At 45.1% G+C, this 24966-nt stretch overlaps 1 protein-coding gene across 1 annotated transcript; it reads right to left on the minus strand.

Annotated features, from left to right (window-relative positions):
- Positions 1-1057: 1057 nt before the first annotated feature.
- On the minus strand, positions 1058-17986 carry sfrp5 (secreted frizzled-related protein 5). The gene is made up of 3 exons (XM_035399791.1): positions 16989-17986; positions 6654-6731; positions 1058-1488 (listed from the first exon to the last, which is right to left on the minus strand). The coding sequence occupies exons 1-3, from the start codon at positions 17557-17559 to the stop codon at positions 1148-1150; spliced, it is 990 nt and encodes a 329-aa protein (XP_035255682.1). The 5' UTR covers positions 17560-17986; the 3' UTR covers positions 1058-1147.
- Between the last annotated feature and the right edge of the window lie 6980 nt (positions 17987-24966).

Consider the following 24966-nt stretch of genomic DNA (forward strand, 5'->3'; position numbering starts at 1 on the left):
TTTTCATAATAACAACCTACTTTTCTCTCTTTTTTTTTACATGATATATATATTTCTCATATCTACAAAATAAGCTATTGGTCCTTCCATGGATCAGCATGGGGGGAGTTTCTGTTATGACATTATTTTTAAAAATAATTTTTCTAGTTTTCTTGTGCTGTGCCTTCACAAACAGAAAATGTCCACCAACGAGAACCTCCACAGTCCATGCTACTCTTTTCTATGTCGCCCCTGTCCTGCTACTGCGAAACTCACTCTCCTGCTACTCAGTAACAAATAGAACCAAAAATGCAAATGTTTTCAATCGCAGCAATTTTTCTCCACGTCTTTGCGACATTTGTTGCTGGTATGAAAATAAAAATGACTTTTCAGTATTATGTGCTTTCCTGTCCCGCTGACCCATAACGCGTTCCGTTAACACAAGCTGAAGAGATCAGCACAATTGCTACTGCTGTTAATTTATTGATGCCAGAATTTTTTCAGTGGGAGTCAGTGAGGTGAGCCCAGCGTTTTCAGGGTGTCTCAAGGGGCAGCATGTGTGTTGGTTTGTGGGTGTGTTTGTGTGTGTGTGTATACGTACAGGTGCATGTACATCAATGTGCATTTGTGCATACATGTGAGTGTGCAAGTAACATGCGTGCATGTGTTTACATGCGTGCATAAGCATTCTCAGGTGATGCTTATGTTTGTGTTTCAGATTTTTTGTGTGAGTGCATGTAGTGTAGGCACGTGCATCAGCGTTTGCATATAAATGCTTGAATCTTGAATGTGTGCATGTGCATATATGTGCACCTGTGTGTGTCATTGTGTGCATAATTGTGTGTATGTGTGCCTGTATGTGTGCTTGAGGATTTGGGTGTGTGTGCGCGCATGTGGTTCTGTGTGTGTGTGTGTATACCAGTGTGTGCGCATGTGGATAATGTGTGTGTGTTTGCGTGTGTGTGAGTGTGTGTGTGTGAGTGGAAGAGACTGTGAGTGTGTGTGAGTGTGTCCATGAGGTTCTTTGTGTGTGTGCATGTGGTTCTGTGTGTGTGTGCCAGTGTGTGTGTGTGTGTGTGAGTGAAAGAGCGTGTGAGTGTGTGCATGCATGTGGATCTGTGTGTGTGTGTGTGTGTGTGTGTGTGTGTGCGCGTGAGTATGCGTGGGATCACTGGAAGACGGTGTGGTAGGTGGGGCACTGCTGGGACTTCATGTACTTGACGGCGAACCTGAGCTCCTTGCTCTTCTTCTCCCACTTGTGTATGGACATGAGCAGCAGCTGGTGCTCCACCCGGCGGCCCATGATGAGGAAGCTGCTGCTGCTGCTGCTGCCCAGGCCGTCCAGCTGGGCGCAGGGGCAGTCCGCCCCGTTCTTTATGTACAGTACCAGCTTCTTCAGGTCCTTCTTCCGCAGGCCGCCCATCTTCAGCACCTTCTTCTTCTTCTGCGCCGCCACCAGCTTGCGGTCGCCTTTCTCCTTCTTCACCTCCTTAATCTTCATCTTCAGCGCTGAGAGAGAGGGGGAAATGACAGCAAAAACAAAAAAAGTGTTCATAGATGCCCCAGCGTCCACGTGACTCTGCACCGTGTGTGTGTGTGTGTGTGTGTGTGTATGCGTGTGTGTAGAGACAAGACAAGAATGTGCTCTCCTCAAACGCACTTGCTATTTGGAGCTTCTTACCGCACCACAGTTTGAAAGTAGGGCTCTGACACCGACACAAGCTAGAGGAAGACACTTCACATGCAGCTCAACAGACTTACCAGCAGGGGCCACTAGAGAGCAATGAGACACCGTAATCCCAGCTGAATGACACCCTCCCAGCCCTGGGCAACACTAAAACCAATTGTGCATTGTCCTATAGTACTGCCTACCACAGTGGGTGCTGGCACAGTCTGGGTTTGGTACCAGACCATCCATCAAAGGCCCCGCACACCATTCACTCACAAATTCACACCCTAAGGACAATTCAGACTCTCCAATTAGCCTAGCATACATGTCTTTGATTTGTGGGAGGAAATCAGAGTACCTGGAAGAAACTCATATGGACACGAGGAGAACATGCAAAACTCAGTATTTTTGCTATGAGGAGACAGTACAATTCATGGCACCACTTTGCCACCCACTTCTACAGTAATTATGATAATACGGATTAGATGAACTTTTTTGTTTTAATCCAGTTTTTGTACTTTCATGCAGATATGGAGCATGCACAGAAAAAAACAGCACTAGTAGCCATCATGAGGAATGACTGTGACTATCTGCCAAGTTATCGTCGCTGCCGCTGCAGCTGAACACCAGGTTCCTTGTTAGAGGTTAAAAATACCGCGATTAAAATAAACATGATTCCAGCAGGGGGTGCTCACCCACTGGAAAAAGGGCAGCAAAAGGGGAACACAGGAGGGAGCACGATTATCCTTTAAAGCGCTGGTCGGAGGGCATGCAGACTGATCGCGGATGGGCGGGTGACAGGGCTTCTCTCCGCGCAGAGAAAGCCACACACAGGACAGATATGTAGCGCAGGCCTAATCAGCCTGGCTCCGACCAAGGCGCCAACGCAGGGGTGGCTTCGACCAAGGCCCCAAACACGATCCGACGGGAGGATAAATACCTTTAAATTACCTTGTGTTGGGTAACCACTCGACCCCCCCCCCCACCCCCCTCCCCCCTATCGCCCCTTTTGCCCCTCCCCAAACAGACTGTAGCAAAAGACTGTTTTACGCAAGCAGGCCTGCTCAGCATCCTGGTGACAGTTTGAACCAACTCTTTAAACAAGCGCTCTTTAAGCTGTGGGAGGTGTGTTGGGGAGGGGGCGGGGGGCTGGGGGGCTGGGGGTATGGGGGGGGGGGGTCGGGTGGGCACTTCAGACAGAGCACCTGTCATTCTGAGGAGAAGCAGCCTTTTCCTTTTCAAAAAACCCCCCAAAAACATATTTTTTAAGGCATAGCCTTTTGCGCGCACATACACATGCTACCAGGCTTGAGACAGGGGGATAAAAAAAAATAAAAAATAAAAAAAATTCTGTGACTAGGGGTGAGTGTTCTGTCACCCAGCTGTTGCCCAGGGCAACCATGGTCCCTACACGGTTCAACTAGTGAGAAAACAACCGTCAGAAAATGTACAGTAATAACCCACCAAGCAAAGCGTCAACATTTTCCCTCAACTTTGACTTGACATTAAAAGCAATTTTTCATTTCATTCTTTACAAACAAGGATAGTGAATTAATTTTAGTCATTACTGAAATCATCACACTGCCTCTGTGACGAATGAAATGAACACCCGCATTCAGTCATAAGTCACAGAGGAGGACAAATGCATTAACTTGTAAGCCAAAGATTCCATTTAATTATAATTAGGATGTCGGCCAAGTCTGTTAAGAAAAGATTTTAAGATATCCAGAGCAACCTAGAGAGCAGTTAAGACGACAAACGAGGCTGATGCAGGAAAATTAACGTTTAGGCCGAAAGCCATTAAATAATTATGAAGCTACTTTCATTACATTTCCCAGTAATATTATATTACATTACATTAATTTGGCAGACGCTTTTATCCAAAGCGACGTACAATAAGTGCATACCAAAGGTCATTGGAACAACTACAAACACAGGACACAAGGTCATACTTGGAAAATACATCACTTGGAAGAACAATCATAATAATAATTAATCAGTTTTATTGCCATTGAATTTATACATCTCTGGGTTTTGTTTCCACTCACAGCGTTCTCTGCACACACACACACCCGATGAGGAACGGGGAAATATTTGGGAAAACTCTCCGTAGCTTTGTTTCAAACTGGCTCTGAGCCTTTCCATGCAGTCACGCTGATACACACTAATTGCAGATTTATAGTACCGTGATAATGTTACTTTGTGCTCCTTCAGCTTGTACTACATTACACCGTTTGATTTTGTAATCAACAACAAAAACAAATACGGACCGTATAAGACGCCCTGCTCCAGCTATGGATTATGCTCTCTGGCCACTTCTTCAGTTTTCCGCGTAGGGGAGCTGAATTTTAAACTGATGATGCCACATCAGTCTTTTGCAGCAGAACTGCATCCTTGCCAAGCTGAAAGTTCTTTCAGAGTGTTTTATTTTGGACCTCGTTCATCGCGTAACTCACACCAATGTGAAGGCAAAAGAGGTTGAGAAACAGCCTTCTCTCTTAGTGTGCGCGGTTTTATCTGGGTAAATATTCCAGTTAAAGCTGAAAGAAGTGGTAGTTTCATTGGAACATAGGAATGGTTTTAGACATGTGAGCAGGATCTAAAATGATGTTTTATACGTTTGTTTATAATGTGGAATTTATATGTCAGAAATGCCTGGACCTGGGTCAAATAATTTTATGGAATGGTTTAATAGGCGTATTTTATAAATATCTATATGTTAAAATAAATAGCTATTATCCTCAATATTCAGAGCAGATTTATTTCATATACAGTATGTGTTGGGTAGCAGCATGTTTAAAGAACAATTTCCAGGAATCTGTCTTTTCAAAATAGACTAGCAAGGAGAAATAAAGTATCTCAGATAAGCATCTGACTGTTGACCCAGGTCTGGTAAATAACTTTGGTAGCAGTGCAGTATTGCGCAATGAGCTCTGGCTGTTATTCGTCCCAAGTGGTGATTTCATGCAATCAAGAAACCACTAGAGCAAGAATTTCTCAGACTCCAGACGGGGACCACAGTGTCTGCAGGTTTAATTCCAGTCCTGGAGGGCCGCAGTGCCTGCAGGTTTAACTCCAGCCCTGGAGGGGGCCGCAGTGTTTGCAGGTTTAACTCCAGTCCTGGAGAGCCGCAGTGCCTGCAGGTTTAACTCCAATCCTGAAGGGCTACAGTGTCTGCGGGTTTAACTCCAGCCCTGGAGGGGGCCGCAGTGTTTGCAGGTTTAACTCCAGTCCTGGAGGGCCACAGTGTCTGCGGGTTTAACTCCAGTCCTGGAGGGCCGCAGTGTCTGCGGGTTTAACTCCAGTCCTGAAGGGCCGCAGTGTCTGCGGGTTTAACTCCGGTCTTGGAGGGGGCCGCAGTATTTGCAGGTTTAACTCCAGCCCTGGAGGGCCACAGTGTCAAAACTTGCATGTGCCAAAGCGTCGCATGGATCTTTACTAATACTGAGCCTGACCACCTCTTGCAGTCCATGACAATCTGCTCTTCACTGGTGTAAATCCAAATAAACAATCACATCTAAATGCAGGTTAGCATCCAGATGTTATTTTCGCCAGAGACAAGCAATGGAACTTACTTAAACTCATGTATTAACACCTGTCACTCCTTACCCACCGCTAATGCACTGGTGTTCCTAAACATTCGGTAGATTTGTGGATATCTGTGTCCTCACAATGCCTTCCCCCTGTACTGGTCGGACACTCCCATGTTCCCTTAAAACCACAAAACGCATTCTTTAAAAAGCTCAAATTCAGCACCTTTGCGATCGCGTTCATGTGGCAAATGCAAACACTGTGCAGAGTGGGTAGTATGTGGTCGTGCACAGAGGTTATTGCCATGATATTTCATGAAAAGTGCCACATTTTATGATTGACTTACTGTGAGGCCATGGGAAGAAAACGAGAAGAATCAGTCCATTAATTACCGTCTATGGCATCCACTCCTTATTAAACTACTGTACTGTATATCCAAACATGCAATAAAACAATAAAACAATGTAAAATAACCACATAACCTGGGTCAAATACATATTTGTTTTGGATTCAAATGCTTTTCTGTGCTCTGTTGATCTTGCCTGGTGTAACTGAGCCTGCCAATATGACCAGAAGTAATTTTTGAGAGTAACAGTATTGGTTCTCATACACCAGACAAGATCAGTAAAGCGTATTTGACCCAGGTCTGAAAATAACTGATAAACACCATTGATATCACACACTAACTAATGTAGTGCTTGTAAAACGTTTAGAACTTAATTTTTTAAATGTGCCTTTTTTGGTAGGGGGGGGAAGTATTTAATATATAGTCGGTTATTTCTGTCATGTCCCTGTCATGACCCACCTCAACATCAACCCATCCCATGACTCCCCAAAAATTCCTGACCCAATTTGGGAACCCCTGCCTTAGATGGTGAGGAGCTGGCTCTATTACCATTGATATATTAATCATTCAACATCATGTATACAGTGAACGGCTCAAAATAGCAAAGAGTGAAGCTTTCGATTCAAGCCTGGTGGCCAAGGCCAAGAATGTTTTGGGGACAAAGGTCATGTTACATTTGGCACGCAAACGAATCTTACCCACCAAATGGAATCCTTCCTTTTATTTTCCACGTCTTGTGCAATTGCAGTAACAAATAAAACGTGGAGAAACAAAAAACTTCCCCTGAACCGTGCTCATATTTACTGCAAAGTAAAGATATTCAGGAGGAGCACCACACCAAAACACACCATTCAAGGACCAGCATCACCATGTGAGTCTGAAAGATGGATTCACTGAGGGTGAAATACAACCAAAAACTTATTTTTACACACCATATGCAGCCTGTAAAATGTTTATGTGTAAGCGAACGGTGTAGTATAATGGTTCGGGAATTGGGCTTGTAACTGAAAGGTTGCAGGTTCGATTCCCAACAAATAGTTTGTGTGCAAAACGTTTTTTTTTTTCTGGAGCTAACACCTTTAGCTAACGCTAAAACGGTCAGCAAACCTGGCGGTTTGGGGTACCTACCGAAGTCGCTGGCGCAGAAATGCTCCATTATGCTCTCGGCCTTCAGCTCGTTGTCGCACGGAGGGCAGACCTTGGAGGCTGCGGGGACCCAAACAAACAGAAGAACAGCGTCAGGCTCACGTCTCTGAACTCGTTTCCACGACATTACGTGTTACCTCACTGGGCCGACCAACTGTCCACTTTTACGAACGGCAATTTACTGAAGCCATACCGGGTTAGGGAACCGTGATTGATGATGTAACAGCTTTGTCACACTCTAGGTTCAAATTTTCATAAGATTTTGGTTGTAGCAGCCAGATGGCAAAAAACACAGCAGGCTTACACTTTGTTTATTTATACACTAATACAGTTCTTTAAAACAGCTGAAGAGGATGCTATTTATAAATGCTGACATTTCTAAATGGACTAAAAACTGGTGGACAGAGGAAAGACATTTTCGATAAATATTTATCTATGGCTGTTTTAAACATTGAGCCAGTGGAAATAACGTAGGTTCAAATGTTATTTAACTTGTCTAGACATAGCTAGACAACAGTGGACAAGTGCAAATATTTTCAGTGCATTTACACCATTGTTATTTAAAAGATGCTTTTATTTTTGGTTAGGGAACTGAGTGTGTTTTTAACTTGAAATTTTAATTCAATGAGCTGCACCAGATAACCTTTCCTTTGCCTCACTTTCTAGGTTTTTTACACGGACAGACAGATGACTTACAGTAGTCTACTCTATATACATAACCACATACAGCCGTACTAACTTCATTCAGTGCTACAGGTAATGCATCATGGATATCAATAATGGCTATAAATCACGAGTGGATGACACTAATTTTCCACGTCTTCCTGTGTCCTCCATGAATGTTGGTTCCCCTGAGTGAGATCACCCCCTTCTGGTTACTCAGGGAAGTACCAGCAAAGACAAAGGGTCATTTTCCAGTAGGTGATTGGTGCTAGCCTAATTCCTGGTATAATGCTGCATTCAACTTTGAACCATCTTCAATAAGCCGACATGATTGGTTAGGAAATATTGGTTACATCCAAAATGGAGGATGGATTCTGGGGTCTGGACTGCACTGCTTTTTCTAGGCAAGTGGTTCCCAACTCCAGTCCTGGATTAGCCCTGTGTTTCCTGATTTTCACTCCAACCAATCTCTTTATTAAGGTTGTTCAAAACATGTTTAAGTTCCATAAGCTTGTGTGCTTAGCTTCTCACACTTTTCACAAATGGTGTTTCAAAGGCCCAGTTTGCACTCTTTCAGCATTTAGGGTTCAACTGAATTCACTCGATTTTAACTGCAGTGCCATCAAATAATCCATGAATGATGTACCCCTTTTCTAAAGGAATAATTCACCACGGCACATCGGATAAAATAAAAACGGTAGCCATCAGAGTATATCTGATTAAAATCTTTAAATGAAAAATATTAAAACTCATTCTTTGTAACATCAGTATATGCTTGATACAGTGTGGCATTAGGAAAGTAAATCTGCCATCAACAGACATTAAAACCGCCTTATTAAAACCAATGAACAGCTGTTTATACTTCAGGAACTGCAGTTAAGGTTGGAATGAAAACCAGAGTACACTGATATTGACCCCTGAGTTTTCACAGTTATCAAAATTGCTGACAGATTTGCAGAACTGACTTCTTGGAGCCTGTTTTCAGCACTATTGTATAATGTGCAAAAAAATTAATGAGCTCATATGTGTAGAATAAGTAAGATGTCTGGGCGGGGGTGGGGGTGGGGGGGGGGGGGGGGCTGCAATTAAGCCACCAGGTTGCAAGACCACTCTTTCAGTGCTCTACCTACCCTCAGTATTACAGACGGGCCTGTTTAGTTTTTTTTTTTTTTTAACATTTATTTTATGCAGGTAAAGGTTCAGTTGTCTATGTGGCCATGTGCTGATTCAAAAGCTGAAATGGTCTCTGTCCTATTAACACAGAACATGGGCCGTTTCCCCTCCCCACACTGCAGGAATGTGGTCTGCGAAGGTCCCAGACTCAGCGACAGGTCACTGTGGCGTTATCAGAGGTTCGGACAGCGGATAATTGATTTAGCTTTCAGCTTTGTAAAGGACCCTGACCCCCTAACAACCCCCCCACCCCCCCTCCACCAAACTGCCCTCCGCTTCCCTTCACAATCTGGGTGTTTAGGAAACCCCGGCCAGACTTTATGAGAAAGTGACATTAAGCCAAAAGTCAGAGGGAGAAGGATTATGGATTATCCCTGTGCAGCATTACACCACTCTGTAATGGAGAGTAACTGTGACGCAGTGAACAGTGATGTGCTATCCCTGTGCAGCATTACACCACTCTGTAATGGAGAGTAACTGTGACGCAGTGAACAGTGATGTGTTATCCCTGTGCAGTATTACACCACTCTGTAATGGAGAGTAACAGTGACGCAGTGAACACGTTGGACTATGCTCGGATTCATGACCAAAGCCATGGCAGGTTGAGAATCTTTTTTTTATTATTGCAAATGTGGATCCTGCAAAGCTACCAATTTTCCATCAAATGACAAAAGACAGACTAGCTGAGAACGATGCACCTGCAAGCTTGTGCAAGACACCCTACATGGCTTATCTTACATGAAAATCTCACAACGCTCACCCTGTATGCGTTATAAATGTACTCAGAATGACAGAGAATTGGAGACATTACCCAGTTCTGAGGTTGTTTATACCCATTTTAAGTATATATATATATATATATATATATATATATTTGCAATCTGTGAAAATAATTTAACACCCCGCCTGCAGGGTACAGACTTAAACATGACAAATTTATGCAAATTTTATTGCGCAATTACTATTTAATTGTTGAATCTAACAGTTTGAAAAAAAACATGAAAAATTTGACAGTACATGACAGTAATACTCCACCCTAGGCTACCAAGTAGACACTTTTCAGAATAAAAAAAGTTTCCATTGACTTTCCATTGATTTTTCAGTTCTTGGGATAAATAAATTGATCTCTTCTTTAAATTGTTACTTATTGCTGAAAATGCAGATGTCTGACCAGGATCAGATTAAACCCAGTTCTGTCACACAAGAGCAAACACAGACGCACCCCGCTACGCAGCCCTGAAATGGGCGATTTGAGACATGCCGTTCAGTGCAAATGAATGTCAGGCTCTCACACTCTCTCTTTCTCTCTCTCTGTGTCCGCCTCTCTCGCCCTCTCTGACCTCATCTGTAGTATTTATGGTTAGAAAGGCCTTCTTAGGAAAAGGGCTGACACGCCTCCAACATAAAGCCCTGCCATCCAGTATTTTGGGGAGAGAGTTCTAGAGCAGGGGTCCTCAATCACATCCAGAAAGGGCCAGTGTGGGTGCAGGCTTTTGTTCCAACCAAGCAATTACACACCTTATTCTACTAATCAAGGTCCTTAGCAAAGACTCTAGTGGCTGATTAGTAGAATCAGCTATGCAACTGCTTGGTTGGAAAGAAAGCCTGCACCCACACCGGCCCTTTCTGGATAAGATTGATGACCCCTGTTCTAGAGCTTTCCATGAATGTTCTCACTGTAGAACTCCCATCTGTTTAAAGTGACAACTGAGATACGGGCTGAAAGATTTCATATCTCGTTCACCTGATTTACTGTGTAACTGCGTATTCAAAATGGCCGCTCTCAGTCCAAGTGAATCCCTTTTTACTGATAAATGTACAGCCAGTGCACAACAGCATGGTATTGTGTCATTTATAAAAACAGCCATCTCATATTTCTCAAAAAGCCTACGAGAGTTACGTACATACGCAGCTGTAGTTAATGGGATTGGGGCATGCTCTGTGCACTGCTCAGAAGAGAGGGTCAGAAGAGAAAATTACACTGCAGATAATCTTAATACGAGTGTGTGCTGTGTTGAAGAAACGCTACGGGATTCCCAGACCTGCCTTCCTTTAAGGTGAAACACCGGAGTTTTTCCACCTTTATCAGCCAAACCTTTAAATGCCCGGGCACTGAGGAGATAACGAGGGGTCAAAGTTCAAAACAATCAATGCTAGAGGAATTCCGTTGCATTGACACTAAGTTCTACCAGGCGGGGAGATGTAATTGTCTCACAAAGACACAGAGACAAAAGCAGTGGATGGGTTTCTCTGTAGGACAGCAATCACCCATAACTGATTCGACGGAGAAACACAATTGTACTTATAAGAGGATATTTGTACATAAAAATTGCTCAAATCTAAAATGAACTTTTTTGCTGGCCCCCCCAGAACAGGCCTGAGGGGAATGTCTTTTTTTAGTATCGCAGAGAGAACACGGTGCTTATTTAAATCATTTACAACACAGTGGCTTAAATATTTATCCGACAACCAACACACAGTAAATAGTTTATAAACAGATATAAACAATATACACGCAGAAACAATACGCAATGTCATAGCACATTGCTGCTTATTTTTTCCCCCAAAAAGTTTAAAATTAAGTGGATATTGTTTCCATTAATAAACCGTTATACAAAAATACAAAGTGTTTATGCCGAATAAATTCATCTAGCTCTTCTTTTCTATTTCATTCTATTTTAGGACACGTTTTTCCATTGTTGTCTGATATGACATTTACAAACGCACCGTGAGAAAGGAATGGTTCGAACAGATAAGCCTCGCAGGTCGCTCGAGGTGGCAGTTCACAGAACTAACCCGAAACCGTACGGCGACCAGAACGGAACGCTGGAGACGCAGGTAAGGGTTGTCATGGAAACAGACCGTGCGGCTAACCCCGGAGGGAGGTGGGAGAAGGCGGAGGCGACGCAGGGCAGGAGCTTGACAGTTACCTGGCTGTGCACGCCGTGGCCTGCCTGTGAGGCTATCAGGCCCGATCCATCTCACACTGCCAGGGGGGGAAAGCAAACAGGGGCCTGGACATCGCTCTGAAAGTAGCACGCGTCCTCTAACTGCCGTGCGGAAAAAAAAAAAAAAAAAAACCAGGGGGATTTTGGATGGAAAGGGCTGAGGGCCCACTCTGGAAAGTGTGTTTCTGGGAACACGGAAAGGTCAAAGTTCACGACTGGATTCCCAGATACCGGTCGAGCCCCTGAGATACAACATACCTGGGAAGGGAGGTGGTTCAGAATTCTGGAATGTTCATCATCGATTGGAATTGCATGCATATGTAACGGCAGCCTTATTTTCATAATAAAACTGCCGCTGTCATTGTGCATCTGTAATGATTTAAGGTAACAGCCAATAATCAGTCCAGCAGTTAGTTAGGACCTCGTTAAATTATTCACAAATCTTTCTATATGTCTCTCTGAATTGAACATTTCATTTTCAGTGACCACACCATCTGGCCTCTTATGCAAATGGCTTGATTTTGTTCACTCATTTCCTGATGGAAAACACTGTCGACCTACCCCCAGTGAATTCTTTAGCAATATTGCTAAGAAAAATCCCTGTCTAACTTCAATGAAATTTCTGTTTTGATGGGAGTGTTTTTTATCAATAGAAAGTATGACTTTTTTGGATCAATGATAATAAGGAGCTGGAAAAGGCATAAATCCATATGCTTCTGGTTTCATATATTTGGTTGACCAGTCAGCATGTATCTTTGATATTTGTATTGCTGAGGCTGTACGTTACTGTGAGTGGGGGCTGCCCCTGCAGATTCTTGAAGCCTACATGTGTGCTGATTGGCTAACCCTGCCCATGTATGGCGTCATGTGACATCATCCAGGGAGAGGGACAAACAGCGTTGAGTTCACAAAGCCAACAAGTGCTTCAACTTTATTTAAATATATGGTACAATGCTGAGTTCTTGTGAGTTCATATGAGTCTAATAAGATCACTTGTACTTAGTTTTATGAGTTGATTTGACACTGAACACTTTACTGTGTTTGAGTATATACTCTGCATTATGGTAATAGTTAATAATCAAACACAGTTACATTTTTAGTGTTAAATCAACTCACAAAAATAAGTACAAGTGTTCCTGGCTCATTTGAACTCTGTTGGACTCATATGAACTCACATGAACTGAGCATTGTACCGTATATTTCAATAAAGTTAAAACATTTGTTGGCTTTGTGAACATTTCAAAATAACACGCAATTGTAACATAAGTTTGAATTTGACTTGTGCAACAGCCCTACATAACCTGGGCTAAACTGCAGTATTGAGGAGGAGGAAGAAATTGAGAAGGCCAGAAATCAGATTCACAAAATCAGAAGTGTACTTGGACACAAAAGTTATTTTTGTTAAAAAAAAAAAATAAAAATAAAAAAGTAGTCCACAAAGTAACATAAATCCGTGTTTTGTTCATGTGCCAATGTAAGCCGTGAATGTCGCCACCAGGAAACGATGAATAGTGTGGCAGAGTGTTTGAGTGACAGGGACCACCCCCGCCCCCCCGGGGGGTATGAGGGGGGGTCCGGTGCACCAAAGGGGCTCTGCCGCGAAGCCGTGTCATCGAGCTTGTCAGCAGCGCAAAGGTACCGACGCCACCCTCTCTGGGACCCTCTCAAAAATCCAGGCCCTCACATCCAAACCGCACCTCTTATCTTCTCTCTCTAGCCTTCAGAGAAAACAAAAAAAACCGAGCCTCTAAGTGAGTCTTTAGCACTTCAGATAGCCAGAGTATTTTTATGGGAAAACACGGAGCCCAGAATCATGCACGGGGGGGTCACCGTTTTTTTTTTGTTTTTAATGACTTGCTTGGACTCTTTAAGTTGGGAAGCAGCAACAGTTCTGAGATAAAAACATCGGAGGCTGGATAAAATACAGCATGTGATTTAGTGCGGAGACCCTACCGTCTGTTTAAATGTGCAGTGAGCACTGACAGAAAGGGTTTCGAATGTCTCCTCGCATCTCCCCCAGGTGCTCTGAAAAACAGTGCGCTTCTCACATCGGTTGTAAATCCTACGCGTGATAAAGCCAACATACACAGCGCGGTATTCGCCACGTTGTTAAGCGAACATATTTTGTCCTTGTAATGCTTGTGGTTTTGCGTTTCACTGTGGTTGTGGGTTTGTGTGCGCTTCGCTGCGTACGGGCTGCATAAGGGCTAGGAGGGGGCGACAGACCTGAACTGGCTGTTTGGGTGAGACTGAACAGAGGAGGTTAAGCTTCTCTCCTGACCCTGAAAGAGGGCATTCTGCCGCGCGTTTTCCTAGCTGACGTATTCAAAGCAGAACGGCCGGTCATTGGTATACAGTGCCGTGCTTCTCGGGGTCTACTTTTAAGCACAAACAAATGAGACCGGGTCTGTGGAAAAGAAACCAATGTGCAAATACGTGAAGAATGAACTCTCAAGCTATTTAATCAGCTGTAGAGGCTTGACTCACAAAAAACAACATACTGTGTCACGATTTACACCCTCGCGTACGTTCTCTCTGTTTCAGAGGTCAATGTTTCAAGAAAATTATTCTACAAATAACGCCACAGAGGACATGAATTGTTACACACGAGCACATCATTTGTACTTGTCGCTTACCACTGCCCTGACTCCCGCAGTTCACCACGCTCCGCACGCTACACGCGGGGAACGTGCCGTGAGCTGGCTTACTTTAGACTTCCCCCGTGAGACTACCGTAGGAGACTGCGAAGTTTCTTTCATGTAACTGTGGCTAAGCTACACTTTTTTTTTAACCCATCACTGTTTTCCTGTAGTGAGTGACCCACTTATGGTTCAAAGCAAGCCGGGTTTGTCAAGCTCTTGTGTCTGTGTTCTCATGGTGTCTCATGGAGGCTTTTGTTTCCAGTAATTGCTGCTAAACCCTCACCGATAATCATCAATATTGATCGTTTGGCTGGGGACCCCCCCTCTCAGACTCCAGGAGCCGGAAGTGAATTTTTTCTCGTGTGCGCACATTGCTGCTTTCCACAGACAAATTCTCGCGGTCCAGAAATATCATAAAATGTCAGGACAGATTAGATTTTATCTGTTAGATTTTTATCTCCGCTCTGGCGGCCAAACTCCCGATAAGATCTCTTTGAACGATTTTTGAGGCTCAAGGCTAAAAGGTGGAAGCAGCGCTTGTGGGGTGCTGGGTCGGCTGCCATTTTGCTCTCGGTGTTCAACTAGGCCGGAGTTTAAACCCCTTTCTCTGCAGGGCCGCGACGGCCGTGGCAACGCTGTAAGACAGCGTTCGCTGGCCTTGAGCCAGACGCTGGAAACGTTTTCAGTGATTTTTCTTCTGTTTAATGTGGATGGGAGCCGGTGTCATTGACCCCTCGAAGGTTACAGTAGATTTTGGTTTTTCTGCGCAAAAAGTTATTCGTTCTTCTCAAGGAACCACACCGGGGTGTTTCTGGTTGTGTCACTGTGAGTGTGATTGTATTGTCCGTTTTAGACAAGCTTCACCACCCCCCCTTCAGCCACACCAGAGTGGAGCGGCGGGGGCACAAGCTCACACTTGGTATGCCTGCGTAGTGCCGTAAATAATAAAAAATAAAAAAATAAAATAAAAAATCTCGCAAGGCCTCGTCTTATCGAGCAGTGCAGGAACAAGGAGCACTGACACAACACAGCTGCAGAACTGATCACATTAAAGCTGCCTTCTGTTAACCAGAGGAAATATTACATAGCGCTATATATATATATATATATATATATCATGTGCAATCATACATTAGCTGACAGTTGACATTGTACAGTATGTGTATTTATGTGTTTTAAAGCTTTTCGTGGGTGAAGGGGGTCTATGATTGGAAAGTGTGTCAGACGGTTAGGAGAGAAGCTTTTCACTTTTGGAATGTTATGGCAGCAAGCCACACGTAATAACACATGTAATGTATGCACTCTGGCACGTTACCACCGTAAGTTTGCAGCTTGCACATTCTAGTCAAGTGTATCGTTTTACTGCTGATATATATATTTCTGACTTTGCTTGTCCTTCACAGTCCATTGTATGGGCTGGTGTTCTGAAGCACGTCGGCTAAGTGTTCTTAACTCCTTTTCAACCACAGTGGACAGATCCGAAGGAGAGAATAAGCATTTAGCTGTCAGTCACCTCCCTTGTCAATCACTCCCCCCTCCCCCCCTTGTCAATCACTTTCTTTCCATGGCCTTCCCCCTTCAATTTCCCCATGGAGATTCTGTTATTGTTCCGCAGTACTCGGCTATTGTTTCTTTCTCACTCTCTTTCTCTCTCTCTCTCTTTTTGTCTCCTTTCCTCTTTTTTGTCAACTCACTGGTCCTCTCCAGGTGGTCCCTCATCACCTTCAATAAACGAATATTCTCCCATTCAGGCTAATGACTGATGCAGTAATTGGTTTCCTAGCTAACCGACCACCTCACTGTGAGACTGTATAAAAGCCAGATCCCAACAGGGCCAGCCATTTCCACATTGCGGATGAAATTCATTTTCAAATAACTAAAGTGGGCAACATGTTTTCCTTCAGAACGCGGCAAATTACCTTACACCAGTGACTAGCTTTTTAAAAAAAGACAATTTCTAAAGAGCCCAATCTAAATTTAGGTTGTTTGATAAACAGAAAGTCACTCACTGGTGCTTTTCTAGTTTTATAACCCTTTCATCATATTCCTACAAGGCCAAAAAAAAAAAATCCCTAAAATCTCATTAATCTCTGTCTAGCTTAGCGCCACATTCTCTGCAATACAAGGCACACAGTACAGTATATTAGGTAAAGCATGCTGTTGGGTTACCCCCATTCAAATAACCTCATGTGTCCACAGAGATTAGATCATATCTAAGCCTTCTCTCTTTACAGAACAACAGCTCTTTCTGGGATGATGGATGCACCGATATTCTGTGTGCTGACCTCTGCAAGTAATCCTCAAATTAGACCAGTGTGAAAAACACTGCAGGTCAAAGGCACTGAAACAGTATGTCTGTAGGAAATGGAAACATGGAAACGAAATCTCATTTTCACTTGCTATTTGAGAGGATGCTTTTTGTATGGATAGAGTTCAGTTCCATGAGAGGCTTCCACCTGCATGTACTGTACTTTGCACAGTGTACAGTAGCATGAAAAACTGCTTACGGATAAAATGATATCTTTATTATTATATCTTTAAAAAGTTTTTTTTATTATGTATGTTTTATTATAGTTATTAAATTCACAGTTTGTTACAGATTTAGTGTGATACATGCAGCACATGGCTCTACTGTGCCTGCCTATTATTATTATTTTATTTTTTATAATCAACTTTGAGTACAATTCACCCTGATGATGTACATTTTTTAAAACTTTTTGTTAAACTTACATTAAAAAAGTTCCTGTGTACAACACTAAGAACACTCATTTAGCAACACTAACACCAAATTTCATAGCCATCGCTAGTCCTATTGCTCGTGTCTAATGGGATTTTTTTAGTTGATCGTGCAGCAGGTGAGCGTGTCAGTGCGGGCAGGAGGCTGGTGTTACCTGGGGTCTGTGTGGCGTGCCCGCCGGGGGCCTGCATGGGGATGCACAGGTCATTGTCGAGGGGGAACTTGTCGCACTGGAGCATCTCGGGCCAGGGGAACCCGTAGGTCTCCATGACGGGGGCGCACCCGTCCCGCACCGCCTCGCAGAGCGAGCGGCAGGGGTAGATGGGCCGGTCCAGGCACACGGGCGCGAAGAGCGAGCAGAGGAAGACCCGCGTGTCGCCGTGGCAGCGCTTGGCCAGCAGGGGCACCCAGCTGCCGGCCTGCTGCCGGACCTCGGGCATGGACTCGTGCTCCAGCAGGTTGGGCAGCCGCATCCTCTTGTAGCCCACGCCGTGGCACAGCCGCAGGTCGGCCGGGATGTCCACGCACTGCGGCTGCTTGGCGTAGAAGCGCCCCTGGTGGAAGTTGTCCGACTGCCAGCTGTAGTAGTCGTACTCTTCGGCGGCAGCGGCGGCGGCGGCAGACGAGGTGAGGAAGAGGAGGATGAGGGCGAAGGCGAAGGTCACGGCCTCGGCGGGCGAAGCCTGGCTTTGCCGTCTCGCCATGGTTGGAGAGGAAAAGAGCATCAGGCTGAGATGGGGGGGGGGGGGGGGGGGGGGGGAGGAGGAGGGGAGAAGGGAACTCTCAGGAGAGAGAGAGGGTGAATCTGTGGACAGTTTGTCCCCGGCCTGGCCTCTGAGCGTGGTGTAGATCCACTGTTCCCAAAAAAAGAAGGGGGTCCAGGTGGGTGCGTAAATTAGCCCCCCAGGAGTGGATCCTCTGGTTCAGGGACAGGAGCGGGGCCCTGGGTGGGTGCGTCAAAAAGCCCCCCCAGGAGTGGATCCTCTGGTCCAGGGACAGGAGCGGGGCCCGGGACGGGTGCGTGCGTAAGCCCCCCAGGTTTGGCAGAGCGCTCGGGTGGCTGTGAGCGGGAGAGTTGCCCCGGCGCTGAGCTCTGCTCTGGCTCCACACAGGCACACCTACAGCATAAGAAGCAGCGGCTCGCGGGGTCTGACTCGCCCGCCGGCCCCCAAGCAGGGCTGAGATTACAGCGCCCCGCCCACCGGGCTTCCCCACAGCCCCTCGGCCCTGCCCTCGGCCAATCGCTGTGCGGTGGGCGGGGCCTCTGTCCCAGTGGACACTCCCCCCCTCCTCCCCTCCTCCTCCTCCTAAACAACTGCTCCTACAGGCTGCAGTCTCAGGCAGTTCTCGAGCACAATGCTGGGGACTTCACTTTCTTTTCTTTCTTTTTCTTCCTCCCCCCTTTCCTCACCCTCTGACACACATACACACACACACACACACACACACACACCCACACTCATAATCTAACAATTCACTCACTGGTCTTCCCTAAACAGGGAGGTAAACTTCCGGCAGTGAGAAGTTTCCAGCACGTTGAGGAGAGGAGACTCTACAGGTGGCCAGGCTGTTTGGTGTGCTGTATGCCGTATGCTAATGGGGGCCATGCTGGTGAATCGAGCACCTCCCTCTCTGTCTGCCTCTGTCAGCCCCAGACCCCTGCCCCCCCCCCCCCCCCCCCCGCTGTGGGATCCAATCAGGAGGGGCTAAGATATGTCAACAAAAACAAAAAAATCTCACTGAAAAACTGTGCGTGCACCCATGTGCCTGTATCTGGACATACATGTGTTTGCGTGTGAGTATTTTAGTCAGAGAGAGGCCAAATGTGGCCAAGAATAAGTCTGTCCAAACATTCACAGTGAAAAAAACTTCAATAAATGCTCTGCTAACAGGAGCTGTTCACAACGTGACAGCATTTTGGCACAGCTTTCAAATGGAAGTTCTGCCACTTATTGCTTTATATTGAAATATTCCTTTTTAATACAAAACGTTCAAGATTTTGTCCATAAAAAGTATGTACAAGACCCACTGAGCTGTGTTTCCAGTAAAATAACCTTGTGATTAGCTTGGTGGAAGGAGCTCTCTTTTTAGATTAGATTAAATCCAGGCCCAGTAAAAGTTTGTTTACTCGTGAGATGACCAATAATTCGCAATAGCGTCACCCAGGGAGGGAGGGTAACTGCCAACTTCACTGCTCCATAGTGACCCCTCTGGCCAAGCTGGGATCTGCAGTCTGACTGCATGATGTGTAGCTGAGCAAAGTGACTATGAGGCATGCTAGGCATGCTAATGTGTGCCTTCCTGAATTATTCAGCACATTACAGCTGCCATTTCAAAACTAGGCATAAATATGGCGAATAAAAACATATTTCAAATATAAAATAACAGTAATAATAATATAAGTATACAAAGATATAACATGTTCCGGTACAGTTTGGCTGACTGTTATTGACTCTGCTAGCCTGTTTCAGTTTCATGCATTATTTGGTCATTTGCAGCCTGAGAATAACTGGCCTGGGTTGTGTGTTTTTGTTTTTTTAGATTTTGCTAAAATTGTAGAGCTGTTTGGGCCAGACGTTTTAAATCAATAATATGAAGACGTGATATCAATAATAAAGACGTGAAAGCAGGAGTGAGCTAGCGCAAGGGAACAGACATCTGGAGTGGTCTGTGTCACGATTTTATCAAATCTTCAAAGTGACTCCTGTAATGAGCCTAGTTATTTAGATTCAGTTCATGAGAGGTCCAAAATTGTGTTACATTATCCTACATTACCCTGATGAATTATGCAGTTTCTCGATCAGAATTGATTACAGGAAAACTAAGTCCAGACAGATAGTCCTTAAAATGACATAAATTCAGCTACGTGCCTTGGGAGCTGAGATTTTTTTAAAAAGACGGGCCGCTGGATGAAGAGTCAATGCTGACGAACGCTGGACAAAAAAACCGAGACTAAACGGTGTTTGTTTCTGGGCGAAATCCAGATACAAGTCCAGTACAATAAAAGACTTTCTAACTGATAAGCAAAGTGGTCCATTCAGACATTCTTAAGGTTCCTATTGACCGTCGGTTCCAAAGGGCTGCCAGGAAAAGCCACACGAAATTGGGAGCCGTCAGCCTCGAGGCAGCCAAAAAATGTAAAACTGCCACAGAGGAGATGGCTGTTTCAGCAGAGCACCGTTTAAAACGACCCGCGAGGAGAGTTAACCACAGTCTAGTTCAGATCCTTAGTCAGGAAAAGGGCATCCCAGCCTTGGCACCGATCGGACGTGCTTTTAATGGAACGGGAGCGCACGGGACGCTGATTATTCATTCACAAATTCCTATAAATGTGTTTATATTCACGGTAGATCACATGGGAGCCATGCGATGGGGCGGGGGCGGGGGGGGGGCGAGGTGGTGGGTGGGTGGACTGTTGGCGGGAAGATTAACTATAATCTTACAGCACCCCTCTCCAAAATGCAGTTTGTGTCCCAATTTGGGACCCCATGCTATATTGCTCGGATTCTTTGGGTTGATTCCCCCCAGAAAATCCCTCCAGAGAGAGCTTCAATGGAGGTGACCCAGAAGGAGTCCAACAGTGTGGTTAAAGTCCATGAAATAACCGGGCAGCAGTGTAGTATAACTGGTAGGGAACTGGTCTTGTAACCTAAAGCTCACTGGTTTGATTCCTGGGTAGGACACAGCTGTTGTACCCTTGAGCAAGGTACTTAACCTGCATTGCTTCAGCATATGTCCAGCTGTATAAATGGATGTAATGTAAAAGTTGTGTAAGTTGCTCTGGATAAGAGCATCTGCTAAATGCCTGTGATGTAATGTCATCGTTATAGTTTCCATCTATAGGCAGAGGGAATGAGTCCAGTCCTGTCATTGAGGTCTCAAACTGTGTTGCAAGCCGATTGAGAAATCCGATCAATCTTTGCTCCTGTGCGGATCAATAAAGTGTTTTTTTAATGATCAGTTCGGACCTTAATCTCCGTTGATGAGCTGCAGAGATTTTACCAAAAGCAAAGGTGGACGGAGTAAGACTTTACCTGGAGGAAAAAAAGGCCAGTTACCTCAGTCACCTCTACCACTAACACCTGTTACACCACAAGGAATTATTCATAATGCATATAACAAGGAATGCTTACATTTTTGATAATATGCTTGGGTATTGGCCAGCTGTGCTGTCAAGTGAAGAAAAACATGTTTTCAGGTTTTCAGACATCTTGTCTGTGAAATGCACAGGTCAGTACTGAGGGGGAGTGTAAATAAGCAGACCACTGCAGCGCATGCTGCAGAAAGTTAATTCCCTCAGATCTTCAGGAGAAAATAAAAATATGACAAGCGGTTCAGTTTGTACGAGTTAGACCCATTTGGATGGACTTGCCAAGATTGTCCATCCCTGGGTCAGCAGGTGATGCGATGTGGATTTAAAATACCAGTTATGTATAATGCTGGAAGCGGGGGTGCAGGGGAAAGAGGTACTAAATATGCCCAAAATATATAATTGCAGCAAGATTGCCACTTAACTGTCATTGAATCCCTGAGGTTTCGCTGTGATGCTGCAGTTACCTTAAGTGTTCGCCTCACAAAGCCATTAGCTTTTCTCTGTGCTTGCTTTGTGGAAAAATGGAAAACATTTGGACAGATGACAAGGGAGGGGCTGGCTGGCCTGACTAAAGAACATCCTGTGTTATGCAACATTAGGCATAAAAAAGTCCAATGGCAACAGTCTGGACACGCTCTTGGAATTCAAATACATTCATCTTGGTCCACCGTTCAAATATCATATATTTTTATCATATCATATTTATCATACATGTTTGCTTATATTTCGTTTTATTTTGAGCTATTTTTGGTAGTTTTGCTTTCAGCGGGTGGATATATGATACATTATTCATAAATATTCTGTTATCATGAATAAATGATGAAGTTTTGGCAGTATTGAAGCTCAGGCTTTTATTTGTAAAGACAGGTCATCAGAAACTCTTCAAAAAACCCTGTAAAAAAAAAAACATTGATTAAACTTTCAGAGCCAGTTGAAAAGATAAATAGAAACTGAAATAATATATGAATTTGAACTGTACCTTTTATATTATGGAAAACATCTATGGATCTCATGGACCAGAATGTGCTCATTTTTTTCCCCTCTCAAGAGGGGAAATTGAATCATGAAAGTTTTTAGTATGACAGGCTCTACACACACGAAGGTCAATAGCCGTTATGAAGCTGATTCATGAACACTTGATAAGTCCAAACAAACACGTTCTCTGTGTTTTAGTTTCTGCAGAAATTGTCCAGGGTAACATTTCGCCAAAAAGGCTGACCTCGCTTATTTATGCGCCCCGCTCTCAGCCGAGTCCAGGTCCCGTATTTTTAAAGGATTTTTGCCAGAAAAAAGTCCATTCCCCCCCCCCCCCCCCCCCCCCCCACACCCCACCATGGTAGAGCGACATCATTGAAAAGCATTTCCAAGATCTATATGTCATACTAATGATGACCTGTCACCAGAGGAGTCTGGGAGTAAGTGAGAGATGATTAACAGAAGGGGGGGGGGGCGGGGGGGGGGGTCAGTATGTGATCTGGAAAATAAGATAATCCAGACTTTTCCGTTGTCAGTGTGAGGGACAGGCTGTGACCACATCAGCTGAGAAGGGCTCATTGTATGGGGTGTTTGCACCAGCGTGAGGTCACTGCCGGGTCAAATCAAGGGTCACATGACCCCTGGTCACTGCTTAGGAAGTCTGAGTTAGTCATCCTGCCATTGGCCAGATCAACACAGCCAATCAGTAAAACGGGCCAGAGAAAAAGATCATCACCAAGGTAGCAGGAAAAAGCTCAAAAGATCTGGAAAGTAACGGGACCTGAAGGTAGGTTTGCCGACAACCCCTGTCTTTTAACCAAAATGGCTGTCCTGTAGGACATCCCACATTACCATACACTGCAAATGCGTTATTAAACAATATATAAAATGGAATAACACAACACATAACAACACTACTCGTTGTACATCATGTCCTGTATTCAAGAAAGCAAATGGTGGCAACTCATGTGAGGGGAAAAAGGCAGAGGTGGAAAATTCCGGTTCATAAAATAAAAGTATTTTGTTCCAATCACCTGGATTTGCTAATTAGGACAATTCATCAGCCGGGAGGTTTGAACTACTTGGTGAAATGTGCTGCTAGAGATAAAGGATAGAAAAAATACATGGCAAGACTTTTACTATCTGAGCCCCAGACTTCCCACCTCTGGAACAAGGAGACTGCCAGCCTCTAGTGAAGAGCGTTAAAAGATTACAGAGGCACCTGTGACTTCCTGTCCTGTCAAAGCAGCCAATCGGAGACGTTGGGAATGTGACATTTCCCCCCCTTGGCTGCCAGAGTGCAGCTCATACAGCCTGAGACAGGCCTAAAACAGCCATCGACATGCTAAAGAGTTGGACAAACACATCGCCGTGGAAACAGTGACAGTTATTCACCGTCCGGAGAAGTCTGTCCGCCCCTCAGGACGAACGCTGTGGTGTGCTGCCTCAGGAAGTCAAACAGGGGAGGGAAGCTTGGCGTAGCGGAGCCAGAGATAGCGGTTACCGCGTCAGCGTTTCGCGTAAGGATTGTACCACGGTGCTAAAATTCACACCGCCGGATTGTCTGCACTTGTCGGTGGACACATGGTATACGCCTCACCATGACGGCATTTGTGGGTATTGTACCGTGCCTGTAAAATCTGTGGCTTTTTTTCTTTTCTTTTTTCCTTATGGATCCTTTCTGGATCCCTGCCAAGCGCTGGATATGCCGCAGTGACAACTGCCACAGGAAGAAACGGCTCCGTCAGAGAACGTGGCCGGCTACCGACCCTGTCAGAAAGTGCTGAACATCTGTCTGGCCAAAGCAGCCAGGAAGCAGAGGGCACCTTCCTCCCTCCCTTTTCTCTGGCAGGCCGACGGAGCATCAGAACCGAGCTGGTATCTGAGGCTCGTAAATCCAGAACTTTCCGAGGTGCCTCTGGCAGTTGCGGGAATGCGAGAGGCGCGGAACGCGAGGAGGGCATTCCATTCGCCTTTATCCCATTCTGCTTCCAAGTGGAACCTGCAACCTCAGACCCAATCGGGGCCCCCCGGGAGAAACCCAACAAGAACCCAGCTGGTACCCCAAATGGGAAACTAAAGCGATTTCCCTCATCAAGCATCAGAAAGAAAGAGACTGGGCTCCACCTGCCTGGAGCCAAAATAAAACAGCAGAAGCACAAGGAGGACAGCGACAGTGTCAGGCGTGGGATCCTGGCACCAGAACACGTGTGTAGTGAAGCTGATTATCATTCAGTTTTATATTTTAATAACATTTATACTGCATGTTGCTTGGTTCCCTTGTCGTGCCCTGCGAAACGACTGCAGAGAAGGTGTTGACTTTCCTGCATGTCCGTCACATAAGCTATCCTCATAGATGGTTCTCTCGGTCCAAATGCGCTTAAAATCCTATCAGTATCATTTTTATTATGGTCATAAACATTTAACGGGTTCCTCTAGACTCTGTGTTCAGAGTTTGTAAGACGAATCACTGAGTCTGTTTATTTATTTATTTTTTGGTCTTGTTTGTATTTAGACCACCCCAGAAGACACAACCACGCAAGATGACATTTGAGTGGATTGCGTCAAAACATTTGCAGTTTGACTCGACACTCCCCGTGACCTCTGACCCTCACAACCATGTCCTGCTTCTGGGCCGGTCGGCGGGGTGCAGGTTTTTTAGGCGGATGAGGTCACCCCATGTTTTCCTCCTCCTCCTCCTCCTCCTCACGTCTGCCATCCATCACCTTGCGGGGCCTGGAGGAGGGTTTAGGAATTCCAGGGGCATGAATCTCCTCTCGATCGCTCTCATCTGACACGTACACTCGCCGCGTGAAAGGTAGGGGACGGCATTCCAGCGCCAGTGACGTTACAGGAGCTGCGGCCTACCCTGAGCCCCCCCAGTCTGACCCCCGCGTCCATAACTCCTGCTTTAAAAGCCCACATTCCCACAGCCGCTAATGTTGCTTGTTAATCCCTGCGGGACATGGCCTTTGCCGAGCCCTGCGCTGGTGGTTTTTTAGGGAGTTCAGATGACGTGTTTGAAGATTAAAGCGGAATAGAAAACGGAGGGCAGGGCTGCCCT

The sequence above is a fragment of the Anguilla anguilla genome, chromosome 18, assembly GCF_013347855.1.
Source record: "Anguilla anguilla isolate fAngAng1 chromosome 18, fAngAng1.pri, whole genome shotgun sequence".
Lineage (NCBI taxonomy): Eukaryota > Metazoa > Chordata > Actinopteri > Anguilliformes > Anguillidae > Anguilla > Anguilla anguilla.

Bases quoted from the DNA above. Each gene is read 5' to 3' on its own strand.
- sfrp5 (XM_035399791.1), bottom strand. From the start codon at position 17,559: ATGCTCTTTTCCTCTCCAACCATGGCGAGACGGCAAAGCCAGGCTTCG. The intron at 6,732-16,988 runs GTAACACCAGCC...GGGTCCCCGCAG, and splicing joins GCACGCCACACAGACCCCAG to CCTCCAAGGTCTGCCCTCCG. The intron at 1,489-6,653 runs GTAGGTACCCCA...CCTCTCTCTCAG, and splicing joins TTTCTGCGCCAGCGACTTCG to CGCTGAAGATGAAGATTAAG.